Raw genomic sequence first — 27,204 nt, forward strand, 5'->3', positions numbered from 1 at the left:
GACAAACTCAGCCTAAATATGCAGGGTTTGTTTAATATGTGTGAAAGAAACAAAACCAAAACAATTCTAGGTATGTTTTTAATGAGGAAATAACTTGATAATATAGATCAGAAAATAGAGTAGAGTAAAATGGACTCTTTAATTATGCATTTTATTGCCCAAATGTATAAAGAGCTACTTGATTTTCTTTACTATTGCATTTAGTTGATTTTATTGTATTTATTAGAGGTAGTTCATTCATATAAATTTCTTGCAAAATATCAAAGTATAACAGTGTAAAAAGTCTTGTCAGCAACAGTGTCTTGACTTCAGATTATTACATAAGCATGTATTTGGTATTTTCAAGTTTTGTTTTCCTGATAAACAAAACATTTCATTCAATTCTTATATGCCATAAAATCAGCCATTGGTTTTTAATTTTCATGGGGCTCTTTTTGGAACACTTTCTTTTATTTTTTGAGGTTTTATCAAATTACTATGCCCATGTTGTGGGCCATATTCACAAAAACAGTCCGCTGAGTGGCTGCTGCTGACTCCTGTCTTTCTGCAGTTGATGATTGCTTAATTCATTTAAACTGCTCCGGACCTTTGGTCTTGTAACTTGCAAACTCATGTAACAAGTCAACTGATTTCAGCTGCTTTTTGAATTTTTTAAAGATATAAAAGAGTAAAAAATTGCAAAAATATATATAACTCTTATCATTTGGTACATTTAAGTTCAGCCATTTGCAATAACAATACAGTCAGGATATACTGAAATGCAGATTAAGTAAAATGATGTTAAAAAGTTAAAGTTAAAAACAGTACTTTGGGAAACTACTGTTCAAGTAAAGGCAACTGTCAGGTCGTAATATCTGATTTATAATTTGAAGTGAATGTAAATAGAAGGACAAAGTGATATAAGAATGCTCAGAATAAAGTATTTTCAGAGGTTTAACCGTACAAAGTGGAAAAATAAAATCACATCTGAAGGAGTGACGCAAGAAACACAAATGTTCAAATCATTTCATATTGTCAACATCAAGATTTTGTAACTTGTAAACTCACAGCGGAAGAGGAACTAAAACTTAAGTCAGAGTACTGTTACGCTGCCAAATATATTAGTGATGTAGCAGCATCAGAAATGGTGTCAGACTGCTCTGATGTTGTCAAAATGTCATTTACTTGGATTTAGACAAACTTTATTGATCCACAATGGACTAGGGATTGGACGAGACACAATCTCTGGTCCATGAGATTGAGACAAGACAAGATTTTAACATAATTTCTAATATATATATTTCATGATTATGTTTCAAATTTTGGCCTCACCATTTTTTATTTACTTGATTTAATATTTTTATTTTAGGACTGCTTTTTGGTACTGTTAGAGATATAACAGAGATCGTCAACATGTAGCACTTTTTTGTCAAATCCAAATCTAAACAAATCTCACAAGATCATTTTTCTCATGTGATCTTGTGGCAAATTTGTCTTGTGAGATCACACATCACAATATATTATAATAACAAAAGAGAAAAAATATAAATGGTAGTAATAAATTCTATGACCTCAAACTGAAGGTGGAATTGTGCAATTTTCCTATAAGCTGCCACAAACATATTACCTCTTAGTGTAAATCAATGTTTTTATGTGCATTTTCCCTGACAAAACAAAACAAAAAAGTTATTCAGTGCTTTCCACCTGTGCTCACTTGTGCCGTTTTATTTTCAGGATACATTCACACGTGCAAAGAACTGGGTGAAGGAGCTGCAGAGGCAAGCCAGTCCCAATATTGTCATCGCTCTGGCGGGGAACAAAGCAGATCTGGCCCAGAAGAGGAACGTAGACTTCCAGGTATAGACGGGTTTGAGTCTAAATATGATAAAAATAAATACATAAATAATAAATATTTAAATTGACTGTGCATTGTTGTTTTCAGGAAGCACAAGCGTACGCCGATGATAACAGTTTGCTTTTCATGGAAACTTCAGCCAAAACTGCTGTGAATGTCAACGAGATTTTTATGGCTATTGGTACGTCATGTTCCAAAGAAGTAATTATGTTTTCAGTGACCTACAGAAGTTATAAAAGGTGCATGACAGTTTTGCGGTTTCAAGTGGAAAACAAAATTAAGCAAGAAAAGAAGGAAAAACATCTGTATATTAGATATTGAGTTGGTTAACAGTGCTTTGTCACCTCAGTCACACTTTAAACTAGACTTTGTGTGCTAATCACTATGCCGAAAAGTGGCTAAATGTCCTATTGTTTATTATTTTTATTTGCTAGAAAGTGGTAGAAAATAGTACAAATGGCACAGATACCTAAAAATATTGAAATCATTTTTACAGTGGATAAACTTTACTTTTTATCAGTACTTTCGACTTCACAGCATTTTTTAAGTGGACTGAAACATCTGCTGAAATGGTTGCGTGTTTTTTTGTTTTGTTTTTTTGAAGCCTTTAGGGACACATCTTGCTGGGAAGTATTGAATTGAGCAAAATATCTACATAAAACTAGCCAGGAAAATTTAAGAATCACTTCAGTTTCTTGTGATTATCAAAAAACGAGTACTTTTCTACTGAAGTCGCTGACACATCCAGTATGAACCTTTCCAACATCGATATCTAGATTATTTTTGTTGAAGGTCCATGTGCTTTTGAATCAAAATTATGTCTTCAAACCTACAGCATCATAGCAAAAACATAACCAAATCTACTTTGTTTATAGCAGATTTTATCAACAAAACAGTTTTCAGTGCTGCACATATACAGTAAAAATAAAATTAAAAACAACAAAAGGTATTAAAAAAAACAGAGGGCATAAATGCTCAATTTAACCATGCCAGTCCTAAAACACTAAAATCAGTGAAGTCAAATAAAAGCAAACTCATAAAATAGCAATAAAGAAATAGAATTAATAGAAAAATATACAAAAATGAAAAACAAACAAACAAACAAAAAACCCAGAAACATCTATAACTACTACTTCATGTTGCAAATGCATTGATATATTCCTTGTTCTTTGTCAACAGCCAAGAAGCTGCCTAAGAACGAGCCACAAGGGGGCGCCGGAGCGGGGGGCCGTGCTCGAGGCGGAGTGGACCTTCAGGAAAGCGCGCCACAAGGAAGAAGCGGTCAGTGTTGTGGAGGCGGCAACTAACAAAACCACCACAACAACAAACAAAAACCCAACTCGCACCAATCTACAGCTATGATCAACCACACCAGATGTCTACCAGCTGTCAAACAACCAACTACGCCCCCTATTGGCCAGACCGAGGCACTGTCCGGGCCCTAAAACACAGCACAAATTAACTGAGAGAAACCAGAGGCCAGTAAAACGCCCACTGATGGTTTCCGGTAACTATAACAACAGACCAAGAAGAAGACCAACGTAACTCAATCATGTTTTAAAACTGGGGACTCAACTTGCCGTTCCGTAACCTCGTTTTGATGGACAGCTTAGGGGAGTTATAATTGTCCCATATGTGGAAGGAGGAAAAGATTAGTCATTACAAATTAATGGGCCGCTACTGCTACTACTAGTGTATTTGTGTAGAAAAAATAACATTGAAAATATATGGGTTGGCCCCTTGTCCTTTCTATTCTTTCTTTGCTGTGCGATCGTTTCTCAGATCATTTTCATCAAAGACTTTTAACTGGAGGCGCATGGGCAATTGATATTTGGAAAAGGAGATTGACAACTTAAAGATGCACTGTGTAACTTTTCTGTCTGCTTGTCAGTGCGTTGCCTGAAATGTTCCACGTCATAGCATTAAACTTATTCAACTTAGTTATTCAATTACAGGTTTCAGATTGGTCAAAAATACCTTAAAAAAAAACATTCTTGCATTCTTTCTGTGATGGGCTGCCTTTTCAGAGATCTGACTTGTAACTCAGCCTAGCGGTGCCACCAGCTGGTCTACAGAGTTTCAAGTCGCCATGGAAACAAAAGTTACACAGTGCGTCTTTAACGAACTGAAAACTGTTCCTCCGATGAAGCTGTGTAGAATGAATTATTACAATGTTAATGTTATCACTATTATTTGACACAAGCTAAGTATGATTTCTTACCATGCAGTCCGTAGTCCACTGTCACCGTAATTTTTAGTATTAATGTAATGTTTTTGAATCATCGTTGTACAAATAAAAAAAAACATGCAGCAAGTTTTTGTTTTCTCGACCAAAATCACTCTATTGTGTATTGAAAACAGATTGCTGTATTTGTATCAGACTTTTCAAGTTTATAATATTAATCAATAGTAGTTCTTATCGTCAAAAAGCTTCCCAATCTTGTTTTGTCGACCTTAAGTGATGGATTTTTTTTTATGTCTTAATTTTTCTGAAGATCTATGGTATTAAATGCACTGGTTCTGTCTCATCATCTTTGTGGATTAAGATGTTGTCCTCTGCCTCCTTTTAATTTTAAGTTTTCTTTTTTCTATTCTGTCATTTGTACTCTTTATGGAGGGAGGGAACGGTCTCCTGTCGGCATCGTAGCACCTACACGGATGGGAGCGGGCTGGAACTAAAGAAGAAAGATGTAATTTTACCAATAAAAACAAGGAGATGGTAAAATTTGGATGGTCTGTTTATCATTTGGTATCATTAAAACCTGCATCTAAATGATAAGGTTTGAAATAGAAAGTAAATATGACATTTTTTATTGGCAAATTGTTTCATGTTTGTTCAAAACTGGGTTACCCGTTTTATAGCCTGTTTAATAGGTCAAATAGTCATGAAGATTTTTCAAACTACATTACCCAAAATAGCAATAGAGTTAATGTTGTGTTTAAATACCTGCTACAACAGTTGTTTCACGTCATCACCACAGGAGGACGCTCTTTTTCTGACCATGAATTGCCAAACTGGGAAACGTCAAATTTGTCTTAAGTAAAATGTATATTTAATTAAACATATCTAATACTTTCCAGGACACTCAAAGGTGCTTCACAAAATAATATGAACATCAAGTGGAATAAATTATTTAGAAAAGATTAAAACTGTTAATTGTGTAAAGAAAAGAAAATTAATTTCAAGATTAAAGCCAGTTACATATTTTATTAATATTAGTTAAAACTGTATTTGTCTTGAATTTTTTCCGGTATATTTATACTTGCATATATTGTACCACAGAAAATGTTGTTATCTTCTCTTAACACATATTTTGGGCATTTATGGTAAAAAATTATTTGGAAAAATAAAAATTGTAAACAAAAACATTTGAAATTCTTGAATGGAGGCAGCTGGAGGCAAAAATAAAGTAGAATATAATGCGATTTTCATGGGGAAACTAGGATTAATTTCAGAATATCACAAATTATGAAAAATCAAGGACAATTTGGAAAATGAAAACCACTCAGACACTCGTGAGTGATATCAGAGTTCAGTTTAAAAACCTTTACAATTGTGTTTATTTGTTTATTTGACAAGAGATTATGATAGACAAAGCATTTTTACAAAGGCAAAATCCATATTTTGAGGTTTTACTGGACAAATCCTTACAGAAATGTTGAGCCCACAGCACTTTTTCACTTCATCTACAGATATATTACACATTCATCATACTTTTTGTAAAGCCCAAATACTATTTTAGGGTTAGGGTTAGAAAACTGTATTTCTTTCTTTCCTTCTTAACAGAGAAGCAAAGTAAATAAGATTTGTACCTTGAAAATTCAAAATGGTTGCTTATTTTTTATTATTATGTCATAAAACCAAAGCATTTATCTGGGTTAGCTAGTCACTTAATAATTGAAAATATATAATGCTTCATTTTGCTTTGCCTCCATTCCAAAATTTTGAACATTTAGATTTCAAAGGGTCTATAATAGCTCTATGCGATTTCTGTTTTGTTTTTTGTTAAGTTGTTCATGTTTGTACTCTAAAATCGTGTTGTAGTTTGTGGACATTTTTTTTCCCGACAGCCCCTGAACCCGTGGGCGGAGCTGAGCCTTCCATGGCCGGGAGAGAGCGCACCTCCTCCGGGCGCAGCGGCAGCGGCAGCGGCAGCGTGGACATGTCCGACCCGGCGGCACAGGCCCTACAACCCCGGCTCCTGCACCACCAACAGGGCGCCTCGGGGGGCTCGGCTGGGTCCGCGGCGGGCGCTACTCCCTCCTCCGCGACCGGCAGTAGCGACCCGGCCAGACCCGGCCTCAGCCAGCAGCAGCGGGCGAGCCAGAAGAAAGCCCAAGTCCGAGCGTTCCCACGGGCGAAGAAGCTCGAGAAACTTGGCGTCTTCTCGGCGTGCAAGGTAGTTAGCCGTTAGCATTAGCATTAGCCTACCAAAGTTCATCACAACAAAGCACGATCGGGTTAGCATTTGTGTTTGTACTCGGTGTTCAAATGCAGATTGCGGTCTAAAATGCTAACATGCACAACTACAACTTCATTACTACCAAAGTGTATGCATTAGCTAGCCAACCCAAGCCATATAACTTAATAAAATGCGTATTATTATCACGTATTATGACATCAAACGGAATTGTGCAGCAGAGATCATTTCTATGGTGTTTTCATGCGTGACAGCTACGTTTTTGTCATTTTAGGCTAACGATACGTGCAAATGCAATGGATGGAAAAACCCAAATCCACCCACGGCCACCCGTATGGACCTCCAGCAGCAAGCGGCCAGCCTGAGCGAGCCCTGCCGCAGTTGTGGACATGCCCTGGGTACAAACTAGCCACACTCCCTCCCCCCTCTAGGACCATAACATCATTAACCACTGCAATAAATTAGGAGTTTAATGCTTTGTTTTTCATCTGCAGCGGACCACGTTTCGCACTTGGAGAACGTATCCGAGGATGAGATCAACAGACTGCTGGGAATGGTTGTGGATGTGGAAAATTTATTTATGTCAGTGCACAAAGAAGAGGATACTGATACCAAACAAGTCTATTTTTATCTTTTCAAGGTGGGAGCAGTGCTTATTCTGTAATCTAATCTAATCTAGGCTATTTTAGGGCTGCGAGATTAACTGCAATCACATAGAAATCACAATTAGGAAGTCACAAAGGCTGCTATTTTTAAAGTACTACAATTTTTACCATAAACAACCAAATATTCTTTATCTTATTCTATAGAAAACTGCTATCCTTGTAGCTTTGGTCTGTACAAACATGTTCTGAAATGTGATTCATATAGTTTTTAGTCCATATTTCAGTCAATTCTTAACAGAATCCTCTTAAAACATAAATCTCAAATCTTATCTCAATGCTTGTCAGAAAAAATGTAATTTGATATTGTCCCCAAATTATTCAGGCCTAGTCTGACATATTGCTGGTCTGGATATTGGACACGTCATCATTAATAATTCACAAATCTTTGTCTGTTTTAGTTGTTGAGAAAATGCATCCTACAAATGAGCCAGCCTGTTGTGGAAGGATCTTTGGGGAGTCCGCCCTTTGAGAAGCCAAACATTGAACAGGTAAACAGGTCTTATTCACTGCTATCCAATTTAAAAAGGATTATGGCTTACAGCTTGTTGATTCATGTTGATACTTGAGTTCCATGAATTTGTTTAGTTTTTAATTTTCTGCTTATACTGTGTGAAAAAACCCGATCTGAATAGCTCATTTTCAAAACTTTGTCACTCTGTATATAATTTTATTGAGATGGGGTCTGATAGATTTAATATTTGTGACATATGGGGTAGGGATGGGACAAGATCTCGGGTCACCAGATCTCACGAGACGACATTGCTACAAGATTGGGCACACAGACAAAAAATGATCTCATGAGATTCTTGTCTTCATATTTTTACATTTGCCGTGGATAAGAAAAGATTAATGTTGCTGAGTAACTTCTCTTGATGAGATGTAGTTCCATAAAACAGTGCTACAATGACGGCAAAACCATAAAGTAATAAATAAATAAATTATGAAGCCAAACTTACAAACTAAATGGTATAAATTATTCATGAAAAATTATATGAAAATCTTATCTTGTCTCATTCTCGTGGACCAAATCTTATGTCTCGTCTCGTAGAAATTGTGTCTTGTCCCATCCCTACATAGAGGTAGGTAATATGTCCGTGATAATTACATTTTTTAATCATTATTATTATTATTATATTATGCCATTAACCATGAACAGAATGTATTTTTGTCAGTCCAACAGAAATATTCCAAAGTGTGACTTAAATTATATTACATAAGGTTTAAATGTAATTTTAAAGAGTGTAAAATTATCCACAAACTGACAAGAGATATCACTTTGTTTGAAGACAAAACTGATCACTGTTTTATATTTTATTTGATTAATTTTGCAGCATTTTTCTTTCATCATTTGTGTGTCGACATACAAAAATCTACCTATTAGCGCCATCTGACAGTGTGACATATTATATTTTTATCATATTACAGGAGCTAATACCCTTCCAAGTTTTATAATTCTTTGGACAGTAGTACATGATGTCATCGAAACAAGATTATCCCAGTTACTTCAGACTCGGTTTTCCATATAATTTAACAAGGAGAGCTCGTGCATTTAACATTTGTGTAACGTAATCCCCCATTTCCGTGTCTTCCAAAGGGAGTCTTGAATTTTGTGCAGTATAAATTCAGCCATCTGGCGCCAAAGGAGAGGCAGACCATGTTTGAGCTTTCCAAAATGTTCCTCTTGTGCCTAAATTATTGGAAACTGGAGACGCCGACTCAGTATCGCCAGCGCACTCAGAAAGAAGATGCTACGGCCTACAAAGTGGACTACACCAGGTCTGTGCAGAAAGGATAAGGATTCAATTGATTTTATTCTCAAATACCACTTTAGACTTAGACAAACATTATTGATCCACAAGGGCAATTACTTGGACACAGTAGCTCACACATCACAATATATTATACTAACAAAGAGTAAAACTATAAATGGTGATAATAAATTCTAGTAGCAAAAAAATAGCAAGAGACCCTTGTCAGATAAGGCATAATTGTATAATGTGTATCTACAAGTCAAAATAAAATAGAAAATAAGTAATAAAATTATCTCAGCTGTATACAAGAAGTCACAATGAGAAAAAAGTGCAAAGATGATATGATGATTAACAGGACACATGGTTATCTGTTATATAAGGGTGAGTTGTACAGTTGTATGGAGTATGGTATGTGTCACTATTTGCAAGAAAATACTATGTGTTTTTTACCTTTTTATTTGAAAACCAGCATAAACTGCATTAATTTGACTAAACTACTCATTTTCTATTGGGCTTTTTCCTTTTTTTTGTTTTAATTTCTGTCGGCACAGATATCTTATTTTTGTCCTGCTGTTGTGTTCAATTAAACATATTTGCTGATACCAGTAGTTTTAAAAATCTACAGAAAAGGACTAGAAATTTATGTTCCCTTGTAGTTCACAAATTACCTGTCCACGTTTAATTCTAAAGTATTTTTGTTCTGGGATTTAAGTTATTTTTGTACACAGTTGTGTCTATTTAAACAAGACGTTTAGACAAATGTTGCTGTATGTTTACACAAGATTCACTGAGGACTAATTTTGGCTACATTGTCAATATCAAACCAATACTGCTATCAGGGGAAAACTATCTGATATCTCCTATACTTCTATAATACCTGCTATATTCCCCAATTTTTGTATTGAGAAATGAGAACTGATTTTAATTTGACTGTGTTTACTCAAATTCTAACTTATCGTTATCATTAGGCCTCATATACTGTATGTGTTTTCATGGCATTGCAAATTGAAAACAAGATTCCCTTAACAGCACTTTACATATGCCCGCTAATTTAAAATCTTAGATTAAAGATCTACAAGTTTAATGCCATACTGTGGAACATCCCAGAAAATGTAATAACCTCTCCATGGAGATAAGCAGAAAAGTTACATAATGCACTTTTAAGATACTACTATTACTAAACTTTTATCTGATCTTACTCTTTGTTCCTTACTTTTTGTATTATTAGATATTGTGTTGTAGAATAAGGCTGCCATTTTAAAGGCTGAACTTGATGTACAAAATGTATTACACTGTTTTATGTTGCTGAGAACAGGGTTTTGTTTCTGTGTATCTTTTTATACTGAACTGACAAATGAATTCTGTTTCTGATTCATAACATTTGTATTTAAAGTTGTAATGTATTTTTTTTCCTCCTCTTTGTCAGGTGGCTCTGTTACTGCCACGTCCCACAGAGCAATGACAGTTTACCCCGATATGAAACCACTCAGGTGTTTGGACGCAGTTTACTCAAGTCCATCTTCACGGTGACACGACGCCAACTACTGGAGAAGTTCAGAGTCGAGAAAGACAAACTGCTGCCAGAGAAACGCACACTCATCCTCACTCACTTCCCCAAGTTAGTATCATTTGTAAACATCTCCATGCTAAATTTTTTTAATTGGTTAATATTAAGATAAACCTAATTGTGCTTGTTTTGTCCAGGTTTTTGTCGATGCTTGAAGAGGAGATCTATGGAGAGAATTCACCGATCTGGGAGGCAGATTTCATCATGCCCGCTTCAGATGGGGCACAACTTGGGCAAACAGGTGAGAAAATCCTCCTTATTGACAAACTAAAATAATTGTCTCAGAGTAATCGCGAATACTTGAGAAATGAAATAATTGTAATTAGCTCTGCAAGTGCTATAATTTCCTCCACAAATAATCAAATATCCCGTCTTATTCTGTGTAAAAAGACCTCTAACACTGTAGTTTAGGTCTGCACAAACATGTTCTGAACCGTGATTCTTGTATTAGTCAGTTCGTATTTCAGTCCTTTTTTAATTCTTCTGGACGTGTTAAAACGTGAACTTTGAACAGAATCCTTTTAAGACATAAATCACAAAGCCGTATTGTAATTAAATATTTTATTCTAACTTGTTCATCCCTAAATGTAATTTTATTTTAATTATTGTTATTTGGCCTATACAGACTCTTTAAACACATCCCAAATACGTTTTTATAGCAGAAATAAAAGTCAAGTAAGCATTTGACAACGAGAAGCCATGCGTTATGCAGTTTTAACGCACACCGCGGAGTCGTGTTCTTCTGAAGTGCTGTACAACTGCATACCGCACGGCTCCAAGTTGTTTAATGCGCATATACCATGGCTTCAAACTGAAATATTTCACCTGTGAGTCTGAAATGCTTGTCCACTGTCTGTAAATATCTCAAATATATCACTTATAGTTCTTTTAGTGTTTTAAATGACGTTAGTCCCCACATTCTACTCAGAGCAGAGGAGGATGTATGTCATGGTGATGGCACCAGAGCGGTGATATAGAACAGTGATTTGCCTGTTGCCGGAACTACTTGTGCATTATGCAGTGTTAATGCACAGCAGTTAGACATTGAAGTTCTCACTGACCGTGGTTTAAAAAGGAACAAACAATTTCTGAGTTTCATCATTGATACACTTAATTTGTAAATATTCTTTAAGCCTTCATTTACCATTTTTTATTAAACCTTGATAATAATTCTAGATCTTAATACTTATAACTACCTCGAAGTTATAATTTTGTTTGTCTTTTGCAGGGATCAGTGCTTCTGTTGTCTCTGGCTCTCCTCGCCTTGTGAAGGGTTTGAGCAGCGCCTCCTCTCTCACCAGTCTGGATGCAGGAGTTACAGAGACTATAACAGGTCAGTGAACACAGCACAATGACAGATACTAGTTGAAGTATTTGATGGAAGACATGTTAAATGACAAAAAAGTGGACCTGGCTCTCAAACTCATTGGCTTCTTGTGGGCAAATACTATGTACATGGAAAGGTACTAATAAATTGCATCTTCTTAAAAATGTTACTCCCAAAACTCCAGCGAACTCACTCCATGCTTCCTCTCCGCTGTTGTGCATAGTAGTACGTTTTATTTACATAGACGCTTTTCTAAATACTCAAAGACGCAGTACAAAGAAAATGCGGGTTTCTGTTGCCAGACAGCGAGTACTTGGGTCTAGTCACTAATAGGCATGGGACGATACAGAAATTTGGTCTCTCGTTTATCATGGCCAAGATAGTTGCGGTTAAAGATTATACCACGATAATTATGAAAGTTGCTGACAGTTTAAAATGTTAGGAATATATGAATAATGATAATTTGAATTAGAGCCTGACCGACATATCGGTTGGCCGATATTATCGGCCGATATGGGTACCTGGAGGCATATCGGCTATCGGCCGATATTTCACGTGGGCATGTGATACGTCTTTAAAAATCTTAGATTCTCTACATTCTGTTCATTTAATCCAATTTACAGACAGATAAATGTCCTAATATATGGCTCCACATCAGTATTTATCCACGGAGTCATTTGTCTTTTGTCTGTGTGTGCGTCCGTACTGTCCCTGAACACACCACAGAGTCGTGTCACTCAGGTGCGTTTGTTTACACCCGCATACACAGATCCAAACATTGAGATTATATTCTTCAACAATCGGTTTGAGTCTGGATTAAAAGGACATTTATTAGTGCAGACTTGTGATGTGAGGAGGAGCCTGTGTGAGCGGTGAGTGTTGGAAATATGTCGACTTTGAAGCTAGTTTTGGTCATTTGTTATGGGTTAGCTGCTGTAGCTCCCGCACATAAACAAGCTGTTTTCTATTGGTCTATTGTAAAGTGACTATATTGGCCGTATATTTGTTACTGGACCTGCATTGATATGTAAATGAGCTGTGAATAGACGTGTGAATTATGACATTTGCGCATATAATTAATTACCGCGGCGCGCACGTATTTACGGCTAAAGGCTAATAGCGATTGTTTCTTTACTAGTTATGGGTCGGTCGCGAACGAAATGACTCTTAGATCCGGCTCTTTGAAGCGAACGACGGGAGACTGATCCTTATTGGGAGTCGTGTTTTCTCTTTCTCTCACTTTTTTTTGTCGCCACGCCGCGTGCAGATTCGTGGTAGTTTGACAGCGGCTGAAAACGAAACTTTGAGAAATTTGCGTGTACATAGGATTAAAAAAAACACACAAAAAAAGAGCATATTTGGCTGTAGTTTAGCATAAAATAAATAAGTCCCGGGTTTAGTCCTTTTTCAGTCCTGGTTTAGACCTGGTTCAGTCCTGATTCAGTCCTGCTTTAGACGTGCTTTAGTCCTGCTTTAGTCCTGCTTGCAACAAAACAATCTGAAGAGCCACTTGGGAGCCAAAAGAACCAGCAGCTTTTAGTGAGCCGAGCCAAAAGAGCCGGTTCTCTAAAAAAGAACTGGAATACCATCACTAGTGTCTAGAATGTGATGCAAAAATGCCATTAAGCCAACCTACTGTCTGTAAATATGATGTAAAGAGGCAGAATAACAATAAATGTTGCCTAAATAAACCCAATTTAAAATCCACCAGAGCCAAACCTAAGTTTTTTAAACAATTCAACATTTACAGTGAATTTTTACATCACTAAATATATCGGCGATTATATCGGCTATCGGCAGAGCCAACTCCCATTATATTGGTTTCATATCGGCCACAGCAAAATCCATATCGGTCGGGCTCTAATTTGAATATTATCAATAGATTTCATATTGAAATAACTGTTATAGTGTTGTACTTTTTTAGTGAAAGTGAAAACAGCAATGATCTAGAAGAGAACATCATGGATAATAAGCTTTTTTCAGCACATTCTGGTGATTAACTTTGTTGGAAATGATCACGATTATATAAAATGTCCCACGAACAATTATTGTGTACCCTCCTCATCATGATACACAATATTATTGTTTATTATCCCATACCTAGTCACTAATAGTAATAAGGTTCAGTGTTTGCCATGAAATATCCAAAAGGTAAATTCACAAAGTACAATGTAATCAGTAGAAAAAGCATCTCTAGACCCTCATTTCAGAGTATGACATCCATCACATTCCAGGATCTGATTTGATTTGTCTGTTCTTTCAGGGGAGAAGCGTAAACTCCCAGAGGCACTGACGCTGGAGGATGCCAAAAGGATTCGTGTGATGGGAGACATTCCGATGGAGCTGGTGAATGAAGTCATGATGACCATCACAGACCCCGCTGCTATGCTTGGACCAGAGGCAAGTTCAATATGTAAATGCCGATATGCAGGACTGATTTTGTGCCCATAATATGTGATTCATGTTTATTTCAAAGTAAATTACAACCTACAATGCACCGGTCTACCTAACCGGTGTCATGTGTGAAGGCTGCTAACCCTGTAGTTTAGACTAAAGCGCTAAAAGAACCTCTGTACAATTTCTAAAGTGCGTGTCATTCCAGTATGTTTTCCATTTCATATTTCAGTTGCATTCTTAACAAACCTATTTTAAATGATAACAGAGGAGGTTTTGTGCTTTTACTAAATTAGGCAATAATAACGTTTTCTGAAACTAATCAGTGTCATTGCATATATCTGGCCTGCAACAAGTGTATTCCATGTCTACTACATTTGATACCCACATAAGCAGGATTATATATCAATGCATAAATAGCCGCCTCCTCATTGTCATTCTTGTCATTTCTTTGTCTAGACGAGCCTGTTGACCCCAAACGCTGCCCGGGATGAGACCGCACGGTTGGAGGAGCGTCGTGGCATCATTGAGTTTCATGTGATCGGGAATTCTCTCTCTCAGAAGTCCAATAAGAAGATCCTGATGTGGCTGGTGGGGCTGCAGAACGTCTTCTCTCACCAGCTCCCCCGAATGCCCAAAGAGTACATCACAAGACTGGTGTTCGACCCGTGAGTACACTGATTTATTTGTATTTAGTGTATTTCTCTACATTTTCTCCATGGTCCCATGTTGCACAAAATGGTCTTGTGAGCTTTTAGTGATGTTATAATGTTGTTGCCTCATCACAAACATACCTGGAGTTGTGTTTTGTTTCATTTCCACATGTTTGAGTAGTTCTTTATTAGTCTGTCTACATCACTAAAGCTCAAAATGCTCTTTTCCACATTGTGATTTCAGGAAGCGGTAGTTTTCAAGTTTACAGCTGCCTTTTACCTTTATTTTAGTAGAGATTGACAATTCCAGGTCTGAAATCATCCAATTTAACATTTAAAAACACAGTGGAGTGTTACCATGACATCACAAGGTGGGACAGAGCCTTTTCAGTTTTAGAGAAGAACTCTTGCTGCCTGAATATGCAGGGTTTGTGTGACAAAGCAATAACATTTCCATGGAGAAAAGCGTTTGATGTACCCTCCACTGGAAAAGTTACACAATGCACCTTTTAAAGCCACAGTTTGTAAATGTTTAGCCAAAAACACAGACTAAAATTAAAGCTTTTTCTGTTGTATTTAGTGTACTGGAATTCTTAGAAAAACATGTATTTGCTGTAAGTGGGATTGCATTTCCACAAACTTGACTTTTGCTTGTCTTCTTGTTTCCATGGTAACTGAATGTTCTTTTGACTATAATTGTCCACAGTATGACATAAAACAAATCTATCTCCATGGTTTTAACTTTCATGGAATAATGCAGGTGACATGCCTACTTCAAAACGTTACATACTGTACCTTTATAATGTATTTAGTTTTTTACTAGAAAAAAAACACAGTTTGTGGTACCAGCACATCAATCTCACCTCCTACATTACCTTTAAAATTGCATTTCTCTTTTAAGCCTCGGCAGTGATGGATTTTTCAGTCTTGTCTATTTTATATTGTATTTTCTTCAAACATTATTGGGTTGCTTTTCAAAACAAATTTTATGAGCTTTATGTAACTTTTCTGGTGGAGGATCTATCAAAAGCTTTTCTCCATGGAGATGTGATTGCTTTTCCTGGAATGTTTCACAGTATGGCGTTAAACCTTTCCATCTTCACGGCGACCAAACCAGACCAAGTTAGAGGTCAGATCTGTGGAGAGGCAACCCCACTCACAGTCGGAATGCCTGTTTTTCTAGGGAATTTTTAGCTATAAAACCACGTGTAAGTGAATAAATGTAAAGTAGAGCTGTTTAATGTCATACTGTGGAACATTCCAGGCAGAGCAATGGCATATCCATAGAAAGAACCAGGTAATTTACAACCAGACAGAAAAGTTATCCACCCTTTTAAGATTTGTTGTCATGCTTATCTAAATATACCTTTCCTTTTTACATATTTTCCACTTGTCTTTATCAGGAAGCACAAGACCCTGGCCCTTATCAAAGACGGCCGAGTCATTGGAGGCGTCTGTTTCCGGATGTTTCCCACTCAGGGCTTCACAGAGATCGTCTTCTGTGCCGTGACCTCCAATGAGCAAGTCAAGGTACAGCAGCTACTATTTACGCACAACTAGGGATGAGATGAGATACGAGATTGGGTCAACGAGAACGAGACAAGATGAGATTTTAACATGATTCCTTATTTATACGTTGCACAGTTCAGTTTCCAATTTTGGCCTCACAATTTTTTATTTGATTTCATCTTTTTGTTTTCGTTCAAGTACTGCTGTTTTGAATAAGATGTAACTCAACAACAGATGGCACTTTTTTGTCAATGTTTGCACGTTTTTGTGGCAACAATTTGTGGCAACTTGAAAAATACCAAAAATCTAAATATATTTGTATTGTTTTAATTTTAGGGCTATGGAACTCACCTGATGAACCACCTCAAAGAGTACCACATAAAACACAGCATCCTCTACTTCCTCACGTATGCAGACGAGTACGCCATCGGGTACTTCAAGAAGCAGGTATGTCATCCATGTTCATTTGGTTTGGGGTTTGTGTGTGTTTGGTTCAATAAAGTACATTCAGTATGGAGGGGATGAGGTGCAATTTCCACAATACGAGGCAAGATAAGATTTTGACATTATTTATAATAAATACACTCTGTAATCCAGTTCCCAATTTTAGATTTTTTGACAGTTTTTTATTTAGTTTATTTCATATTTTTGCTGTCATTGTAGCAGTGCTTTTGGGACTACAGCTTCTCAAGTAATGCAGCTCACCAGTACTTAATGTTCTTATCCAATCCAAACGTAAAAACATTGGGAAAAAAATCTTTAAAAATTGTTTTCAGTGTGTGTGCACAGCCTTGTGGCAATTTCATCTCATGAGATCTTGTCCCATTCCTAACATTCAGTATATGACTTGAGTAACAACACCACTTTTTACTCTTTTTCTCCCAAAGAATACATGTATTTCTGTCAGTTGATAGTTTGATATTTAACATCTTCTTAATTGAGAAGTACACTATAAACCAGGCATCTGTATATTGAATTTTCACTGTGAATTCTTCTGTCGTTCTGTACGACCTCTAGATCAGTTAAAGGTTCACTGTGTCATTTTTTTATTGAAGGGTTCCCACCTCCTTGCCTCTGTGGAAATGTTTCTTTATCTGGAAAGTTCCCCAGTATAGTATTATTAATGTAACTGTTTCTATAGAGTTAAATTACTTTTTTTTCCAATGCATTTGTGAGCCATTTAAACACTGAATGCAAGTTTAATACCATATTGTGTAACATTCCAAGCAAAGCAGCATTTTCATGGAGACAGATAGTGGACCCCACACCAGATGTTATACGGACTCCTCGGTATAACTCGCACTATATGAACTCACCTCATAGACCCAGTTCCAGCTCATCTTCATCTGCCTTTGTCCTGTGATCTCAGTAATGTATTTTGTCTTCCCAGGGATTCTCCAAAGACATCAAAGTGCCCAAGAGCCGTTACCTTGGTTACATCAAAGACTACGAGGGCGCTACGCTAATGGAGTGTGAGCTAAACCCCCGCATCCCCTACACAGAGCTGTCCCACATCATCAAGAGGCAGAAGGAGGTCAGTGTGTTTAAGAATAATAAGTTTAACCAGTACTATATGAGCAAAGGGTATTAAAAGTTCACTATGTAACTTTTCTGTTGAATGGTACGCCACCCACTACTCTATGGAGATGTTATTGCATGTATACATGTATGCCATTAAACATATCCATCTTGTATTTTTCAGTTGCTCTTGTTTTTTACTCTTGTTTTTACCTTCAAAAACATGCATTCATATCGTGAGTGGGGTCACCTCTCCACAGATCTGACTTATGTGGTCAAGTGGCATTTCCTGCTTGTCTCAGTTTAATGCCATACTGTAGAATATTGCAGGAGAAACATTAAGATTTCCATGGATACAAGCAGGTGGCAGATCCTTGACCAAGTTACATAGATCACCATTAAATTGTCTTTTTTTGTTTTAGAATTTGGATCTATTTAAAATATAGAGCTTGGAATTTGAATTACTGCGTCACAAATCAAATGTTGGTCATCTGGACAATGTTGTTTTTTTTGGAGAAATTTTATAACCAAAATCAGGGCACATTTTCAAGGCATTTCCTCCCTCCTCAGGCCAGTACATTCAGATTGTTATCCAGAAGTCATTTTCAAACAAAACATCTCAATTTGAAACATGGTTACTTTTGCTACTTTTCTCAAACCTTTTCTACTATAACTTGTGTCTGTGGTTTAAATCTTCATAAATGTGCTTTAAAGTCATTCAAATATCAGATTTTTACTGTAACATTCAGAGCATCCTAATAAGTTTAGAGTTTATAAAGAGTTTATAAGCACGTTTCACAACTTTTAGAGACCAGAGATTTGCCGTCACAGTAATGCTAACAACTGGCATGCTAACGAGCACTTCCTGACTATCCGACAAGAAAATACTTGGATGCAGACAGGAAACGACTGACAATATATCAGTTCTGGGGCAAGAAATAATATGGTGAAATGTATGGATGAATAAACGGGCACATCCTCTTAAATCCTGGGCCTAACTGTATTTTTTATCCCCAGATCATAAAGAAGCTGATTGAGAGGAAGCAGAGTCAGATCCGGAAGGTTTATCCTGGACTCACCTGCTTCAAAGAGGGAGTGAGGCAGATCCCAGTGGAGAGCATCCCAGGCATCAGTAAGTCCACGGAAGAGATACTAAAGGAAACTACTATAGAAAACTAAAAAAGACATAAAGGTACTCAGAGCTTGTTTTGTTTCTGCTCCAGGAGAATCGGGCTGGAAACCAAGCAGCAAAGACAAAGGGTATTTATTTTTTTATGTGTATTGAATTGGGTTAAATATTTAGTAACAACTTTCACAGTGTTGTACGGTATCTCACAACACAACAGAACAAGTGCACACTCTGATCTTACATTAACAAAGTGGCAAAACAAAGCAAACTACATTTTTCTTCTTGGGACATTATACTGAATGTGCATTAAGTTTTCGTAGAGATCTGCCAGTTGCTTGTCTCCATGGACATATTTTCCCTAGAATGTTACACAGTATGGCATTTAGACCAAGATCAGTGTGCTGTAACGGTAACTATGGTGATAACTCTTCTCTCACAACGACTCTGCAGATGTGGTTGTCTTTAAGCAGGTTTAATGACGCTTGAAAAGGTGAAATTGTGGAGCAGACAAACGTAACATTACAATATGTCTAGAACAATTACAAAAATACAAAGTAAACAACTGTAAGTACAAGGTTGTAAATCCACACACTGAAGGCTATCCGACGCTATTTTGAGAGCTGCGTGGTTCACGTGTAATTATCATATTACAACACTAGTATTAAAAACACCACAATGCCGGACGTACATGTAATTATGATGAAAGTTGTTGAACATAGGTAGAAATACGTACTGGTGATTCAACCTCAAGATAAAGAAAATTGCTGACACAAAGCCAACTGCGTGCTGCCATGTCTGATGTTTACAACCGTTACTACCGTTCAGTAAAGTTCGGTTCGGTACGTGCTCTTTGTGCAATTTCAAAAGTGTCCACTAGATGAGACCATACACAAGCGAAACTCAACAAATATAAAGACAGGTGAATTATACATTTAAACATTTTTAACAACTTTTTATGCGTAACAGAACACTCAGATTTATGGAGAAGCAATAAGAATGCAGGTGATTCAAGATATTTTTTAAGCAATAAAGACACCTGTAATTTAAGTGTAATGTAATATGAGTGCGTTTAATGCCATACCATGGGACACTGAAGGCAATGCAATAACATCTCCATGGAGAAAAGCAAGTAGCTCACCCGTCTCTATAAAAATACCATAGTGTACCTTTAAATGTACCTGTATGAAGTGGAACAAGAAGTATTTCTTTCCAAAATAAGTTCACTCTTTAGTGAAATTAATGTATTACTAATTGATTCTCTCAGAAAATTTTAACTTAAATTTATACATTTATATTTCATTGACTTGATCCTGATCATCTTGGTGTGACATCGTTGGTTCAGACAGAGGTGTGTTGTTGATGTTTGACCTTTGACCTGTTTATCATGTGTCCTGGTTTGTGCAGCAAAGAGGTGAAGGACCCAGACGTGTTGTACAACATGTTAAAGAACCTACTGGCCCAGATAAAGGTGAAAACATGTGCCTCATCTGAATAGAAAGATGCACAGATCCTTAAGTTGACCATAGAAAACTATTATTTATTTTATTATTTATTTATTTATTTTGTGTTACCAGACCCACCCTGATGCTTGGCCTTTCATGGAGCCAGTGAAGAAGTCAGAAGCTCCAGATTACTACGAGATCATTCGCTTTCCCATTGGTATGTTAAAAACAAAAGTAGTATAGCAAAATGTGGCAGTTTTGCCATCACAGTAATGTTAACAATCAACATGCTAACAGTGCAATTCCTGTTTTATAATTGGTTTCATACAGCCCACAGGAGTCTCATTCCTACCTTGAGAGCTGCCAATACACTGTCTGTACTGCTCAACAACATTAATGCAATAAGTCTGATCATTTTGTCTTTTTCATCAGACTTGAAGACGATGACTGAGCGCCTGAAGAACAGATACTACGTGACGAAAAAACTGTTCATCGCCGACTTGCAGCGCATCATCACAAACTGTCGCGAGTACAACCCCCCCGACAGCGAGTACTGCAAATGTGCCAATACTCTGGAGAAGTTCTTCTACTTCAAACTCAAAGACGGGGGCCTCATCGAGAAATGAGCTCCCCTTTAAACACAGACTGCACTCATGACGTCACAGTGGCCATTTTGAAACCACGGAGGAGACGCAAGAAGAAGCAATGCGCACTGCTCATTTTAAAGGATAGTAAAATGTAAAGGGAACAGTTTGGATAAAGTAGTTACACCAATAAGGAATAACATTAAGACCACTTACAGGTAAAGTTCATTAGACTGGTATCAAGAAGTAGGCGATAAATTATTTTTGCATTATGACAAAAAACTATTATTGAGTACATGGTTTATATTACAAAAAAAGTCTAAAAGTCAAAACTTACTATTTAACTTGTCAATTAACTTTGTCAATTAACTTTTTAGTATGTTTGTAGTGGACAAATTGGAACCTAGGTCACAGCATCTACAAAATTGCAGCTCTTGCCTGGTATTCCTGGTTTGGACCTGGTTTAGACTTGCTTTTAAATCTGGTTTGAGACCTGGTTTAAACTTGATTTGGAGCTGGTTTGGAGCTGGTTTAGACTTGCTTGAGACTTGCTTTAAATCTGGTTTAGACTTGGTTTAGACATGGTTTGGACTTGGTTTAAACCCAGTTTCGACTTGGTTTTGTCCTGCTCCAGACGTGCTCCTTCAAAATTGGATTAAAAAAGGAACTATTGAAGATGAATTCCTAAAAGTTAATCCCATAAAATATGCCCTTTGCATCACAATAAGACTGTATTGAGACTTTAGTAACCAAGTGGTCATAATGTTTTGCCTTTTTGGTGTGTTTTTAAAAAAAAAAAAAAAAAAAAAAAAGCCTTTGTTGCAGAAAGCTTTACCTTCCCCCGTCTTCACGTTTGCCAATCCACGTCTCATTAAATGTACCAAAGTTCTAGGTCCAAGTGAAACCGATGCAAGAGTTGGTTAACAGTAAAGTTCATTCCAGTTTAGTCTCTCACAAAATTATTAGAAAAAAAAATAGAGTAACTGCACCTCGGGACCTAAGCCATGTTGCCTTTGTTTCCGATCAACACTTGAACGTCACATACATTTATGTCTTGAATAATATTTGTACAGATATAAAAAAAAAAAAGAACCCCGAAAGACTGCGTCGTTTTCTGCTTAAAGGCGCTGTACCTGATTTTTACGGTCTTAAAAAACAGTTTACAGTGGTTCAAAGTTATTCCTCACTTACTTTTCGCATTCTGAGCATCCTCATTTTTCAGTGATAAGTTTACAAGCGCTTTTCATAACTTTCAGAGGCCAGTGCTTAGTTTTGCCTGTAATGCAAACAACTAGCATGCTAACAGTGCACTTCCAGATAATCGGACAATAAAAATTAGTTGCCTACAGTACAGAGCGGACTTATTTTTACCGAGAGCTGCTTATACCATATATTTGTACTAGCGAAAGACTTGTTTTTGATGAATCGGGTACAGGGCCTTTAATAATCTACATCTAATTTAAAAAGTCCCATTACTGACTCCTCCTTTCATTGTGTTTGATATTTATTTCCATCAGTCGTCGTCAGCTTATCAGTGAGATGAAGGATACATACACGTGTGAACTTTTTTGGTCTGTTGGAATTGGAAATCATACTTGAAAAACGTCCGTATCGTCACACAGCTCAGCCAATAACAATGTAGTAGCCCTAGTGTGTCAGCAGGGGTCAGTAGAGCAACAAAAGATAAGAGCCTGCGTTTGTCTCACAATGGGGAAATTGCAGTGTTGCAACAGCATAGTTCAAACAAGACAAAAAAAAGAAGAAAAATTGGACATCGAAAAGCATACATTACAACCAAATGTATTTACTGACTTTGAACAAGAGAAAATACTTCAAACGTTGCGCTCTTTTGTTGGAACAGTTTTGGACAGTTTGGATGCTTGTGGTTTAATATCTAAAGTACTGTCAATTCACCACTCCTTTGTAATTTTATTTTATATTTTAAGACTTGGAGCTTGTAAGTGAAAGGGTCTGTACCTGATTTTTAACTTTAAAGGGGCAATATTGAACTTTTCTGGTCCAGTTAGTACTTGTTTCCATGGAGATGTTTTTGCATTGCCTGAAATGTTCCGCAGCACGACATCAATCGTATCCATCTTGTGCTCAATTGCAGATGCTTATTTAGGTGTCTTAAAATACCTAGAAAAAAACATGCAAGGTCACCTCAGCACAGATCCGACCTGTAACCTTTCCTTGTGTTATCATCTACTTGTCCCCAATGGTTATAGATGTAATGCCATATTTTGGTAGCCAGGCTGGCGCCACCTAGTGCCTTCACTCAATTTCATTTCTCTCCAATCACTAGATCAGGAATCAGAATACACTAGATGGTTTGCAAGAACCCCGGAAGTGCGAATTCGGGCACCAGCCAATCAGTGAAGAGCCATATATTCTGTGTTGGCAACGATTCCCGAGATCGAGGATTTAAAGCCGGAACAAAGAGAATGTTTGGTGAATTTTAACAACGGGAAAGATGTTCTTGCTCTTCTTCATACGGGATTTGGGGAAAAAAGCTTAATATACCAGTTAGCCCCATTAGCGGCGCATTAGATACGTCATGACGAAATAGTAGCGATTGGTTAAATAAAAGAGTGCCCGCCTACCGTCAAGCGAACGAATCCTAACGCTGCGAGGTCAGATGGTTTCTACAAAGTGAAACTGGCTGATGAATCAGGCTAATACTTTGGGACATTCTGGGTAAAGCAATCACATCTCCATGGAAACAATTAAGAAGCAGAGCCTCCATCAGAAGAGTTAAATAGTGCTCCTTTACATGTGAACTGTAGCCCCGCCCACTTTCTCCCTTTGCAACTTTGCACCATGACACAAATACGGCTGTGTGGGATGGTTTTATTTACTTATTTCATCACAGTTCCTAATAATAGTTGTGTTTTCAGGCTTGAAAGTGCACCATCAACTGTCTGTGATGGTGTCAGGCATTTTGTTTCTGGAGATTCTTAGTTCCTGATTGGTTCAAAGTTTTTGATCCTGACAGTAGTCTTGTCCACGAGTTATTATCCATCAAAATGCCTTGTAAAATTCATAGGTTATATCTTTCAGTCTCCATTTTTTCCCCTCACTTTTCTGCATTTACAGTTCACCTCGTGACATAAAGGCCATTTATCTCAACCAGAAGAAAATAAAATCAGGTACAGGCCCTTTAACGAATCTGCCAAAATCTGTGTTCTTTGTCTTTGTTTTCCTTTCTGTGTTCATATCCGCATTCTAATTTGTTTTTTTGCCACATGTTATGACAACAGTTGAAGCTATAGGCACAGTTGGTGTTACAGTTTTATTCAAATGAACGAGTTTAAAGGTGCAGTACGTAACGTTTCTGGTGGACAAATCGTGATCAACCTGCTAGATTCCAAGCAGATGCAGATGCACGTTAAACTCTGCTGGCAAGCACATGGCAGAACCTCGACCAGAAAAGTTGCATAGTGCAGCTTTAATGTCATACAGCGTTGCTTTGGGTTTGGCCTGTGCATTAGTTTGCTTTTGTGTGTTACTTTTGATGTTTTACTTGAATCATTTTGATGGTAGCAGTTGACTCAACAGCACATTTGTAGCGTGGTAATGGAGCTCAACGGTCCCCCCCATTTCTCTGGTTCTGGAAGTAGATTTTCCATTCATTTTCCCCATAGAATTCCCATAAAAATCCAAATAATAAGAGTTCAAAAGCATCATTGGGCTACGTGTTAACTAATATTCATAATGCAGTCCAAAAATCGACATTAACCCAGGATTCTGTGAAATGTTTTAATAACTTTGCGGTTTGTAAAGTTTCATAAACAGATTTGAAATAATGGAAAGGTAACTAAGTGTAACTGTGTAACTTTTTTAGTGGAGGTCCATCACTTGCTCGAGTTTATAGAGAAGTTACTGCTTTGCCTGGATACATTTTCCATAGTATGCCTTTAAACTTTTTTTCAATTACAGGTGTTTTCATTGCTAAAGAAATCCCAGGAACGCATGCATTCTTACTGCGAGCGGGGACGCCTCTCCACAGATCTGACTTGTTTCTTCACCTAGTGGCTTTTCCTGCTCATCTGCTACATTTAATGCCATACTGTGTACATTTGAGGGCAAAGTAGTAACATCATAGGGACAAGTAAGTGGCCAAATCTCCACCAGAAAAGTTGCATCTTTAACTGATCCACCCTTAGTAAGTGATGACTGTAAATTACCAGGATTTTTTTTTTTTTTTAATTTTTGGTAATTTAAACGATAGAAAGACTGACAATGAGAACTGAAAAAAAAAAAAAAAAAGACAAAGTGTATAAAGAGGGGGTATTACGGATTAGCTTTCCACATTTATGTCTTGAATAATATCTGAGGAATATTTGTACAAATATTAACAAAATAACTCCAAAATAATTATTCACAGTGATGGTTTTACAAGCGCTTTTCACGACTTTCAGAGGCTAGAGCGTAGTTTCGTCTGTAATGCAAACAACTAGCATGCTAACAGTGCACTTCCAGCTGAAATGCTTCACAATTAAATGCATAAATCAGGTACAGGGCCTTTTAAAAATCAGAAAAGTTACACAGTGCTGGTGTAACGTCGTATAGCGTTGCTTTGGGTTTGGCCTGTGCTTTAGTTTGGATTTGTGTGTTAGCGTTCTAAGGATGCACCGATACCAATACTAGTTAACGAACATGAACACAGACACTGAAAAATTATCTGGATCGAGTATTGGTTCCATGATATCGGTTCAGTCGATATCCTGGTTGGGCGTTTAATTTGATATGACACTATTTACAGGCTTAGTACTTCTCATAATATTTGAACTTTAATTCATACAAAGTAGATTCTGTAGTGATTTGAAAGATAAATTAGTTACATAACACAATTTGATCTCTCATCTGGCGTAAATAACTGTGGTTTAAGTAAATAAAATCTGTACTGACTGATATTTAAAAGTCAAAGTATCGATATCAGAACTGAAACAGCTGGAAAATGCATTACTGTTTATAACATTGTTCCGTTGCCAAAACATGTCTGAAGAGGTTTTCGGTGTCAGAAAGCAAACATTTTAAAACTTACAAAACATAATATTTAATGTTTTCAGCAAATACTGCATTTTCAAGACACTTAAGGGTAACATGGTGATCTAAATATGTTATATGTTAGCAGTTAATACCGCATAAAAGTAAAATACCCCCTCTTTAACCATGCTCTATCTGTGCTGTTGAGTTCTACCACTGAGTTTGTATTGTCCTGCGCTGTAGCTACATTATATCGACAGGGTCTTATCCACCGATGCTGCGTTTCGATTACGGTCAGTAAGAGTGACTCACAAATACACATGCATATTAAACCTGTATTAAGTTACAGTATCACTTTCTCTATAACTGTTCATCACAATAAAGGTGTGTTTTTGTATTATGTTTCTACATGTGGGTGCTTTCCGTAAAAGGAAATTGAAAACCTGATTTTTGTTTTTGTTTCGTGAAAAAGAAAACACAGGTTACATATTGTGCAGTTTGAGTTTTGATTCTCGAGTGTGAAGTAGTGGGGCCCATCGAAGGGGTTTCGTAAAGGACGATGGGCTTGGAACTTAAAGGGCCACGCTGTTTTCTAATCTGCGTTATAACGTTTCCTCATCACAAACATACCTGGAGTTGTTTTTTGTTTCAGTCACATGTTTAACGCACAAACCCTGAATATTTAGGCTGAGCTCTTCTCTCAAACAGAATACACTTTGTTCAACCTTGTAATATCATGTGGCAATACAGGAAGTGCTCCACTGTCTTTTAAACTCTTCACTAGAATAATTTGGATAATTTCAGCCCTAGAATCTCTACTAAACAAAAGGTCGAATGTAGCTGTTACCTTAAACTACCGCTTCATGACATCAGAAACAAAACTCAAGGTGGAATAGAGCATTTTGAGTTTTTAAACAGAAAATTACTGGAAAATGTAAAAGTGGGCAAGGTACAAACCCAAGGCACACTGATAGAATATATTCTATCTATAATTTCTTTATTTCATGAAGGGACGCCAACGCATTTCAACCAGCAAGATGACGAAGACCATTTCATTTTCCGTTTAAAGACTACTGTTTTAACCCTCGTAGAGCACTTGGACTGCTAATTTTTATTTTTTTATGACCCAGTGAAGCGCTGTACCTCTTTTTTTCTTTATCTGACGTATCAGAGCATTTTGAGCTTAGGAGATGTTAACAGATTAATGACTAATGATTAAGGATTGTTGAAACAAAACAACTCCAGGCATGTTTTTGAAGAGGTAACAGCCTTCTAACATGTCTTAAAGCTCACAAGAGTCCATTTTTGCACAATATAGGGTGTTTAAAGCATTCATTTGTTGCTTAAGTTTAATGTTCACATCAAGATTAATATTGCTCTAATCTATATTTCTGACAACTTTTTAAGAAAATACCACTCCA

The 27,204-nt window shown here is 37.0% G+C and overlaps 2 protein-coding genes across 2 annotated transcripts in view; both read left to right on the forward strand.

The window, feature by feature from the left end:
* Window positions 1–4,563, forward strand: part of rab5c (RAB5C, member RAS oncogene family) — a 28,895-nt gene extending 24,332 nt beyond the window's left edge. The window contains exons 4-6 of the mRNA XM_020926253.2: window positions 1,714–1,836; window positions 1,922–2,015; window positions 3,014–4,563. Coding sequence (XP_020781912.1) covers window positions 1,714–1,836; window positions 1,922–2,015; window positions 3,014–3,141 — 345 coding nt within the window. The 3' untranslated portion in view covers window positions 3,142–4,563. The remainder of the gene's footprint in view (window positions 1–1,713; window positions 1,837–1,921; window positions 2,016–3,013) is intronic.
* A 147-nt stretch (window positions 4,564–4,710) lies between these two features.
* On the forward strand, window positions 4,711–26,180 carry kat2a (K(lysine) acetyltransferase 2A). Its single transcript, XM_055152946.1, has 18 exons — window positions 4,711–6,234; window positions 6,530–6,653; window positions 6,750–6,895; window positions 7,319–7,408; window positions 8,515–8,696; window positions 10,098–10,289; window positions 10,376–10,479; window positions 11,467–11,571; window positions 13,829–13,965; window positions 14,419–14,627; window positions 16,016–16,142; window positions 16,458–16,568; window positions 17,512–17,655; window positions 18,657–18,771; window positions 18,863–18,899; window positions 20,173–20,236; window positions 20,343–20,427; window positions 20,643–26,180. Exons 1-18 carry the CDS (start codon window positions 5,938–5,940, stop codon window positions 20,834–20,836), a joined length of 2,463 nt encoding a protein of 820 aa, XP_055008921.1. The 5' UTR covers window positions 4,711–5,937; the 3' UTR covers window positions 20,837–26,180.
* The last annotated feature ends 1,024 nt before the right edge of the window (window positions 26,181–27,204 follow it).

This window comes from Boleophthalmus pectinirostris, unplaced genomic scaffold (genome assembly GCF_026225935.1).
Source record: "Boleophthalmus pectinirostris isolate CB_2022bp ecotype Guang Dong unplaced genomic scaffold, ASM2622593v1 HiC_scaffold_17, whole genome shotgun sequence".
Lineage (NCBI taxonomy): Eukaryota > Metazoa > Chordata > Actinopteri > Gobiiformes > Gobiidae > Boleophthalmus > Boleophthalmus pectinirostris.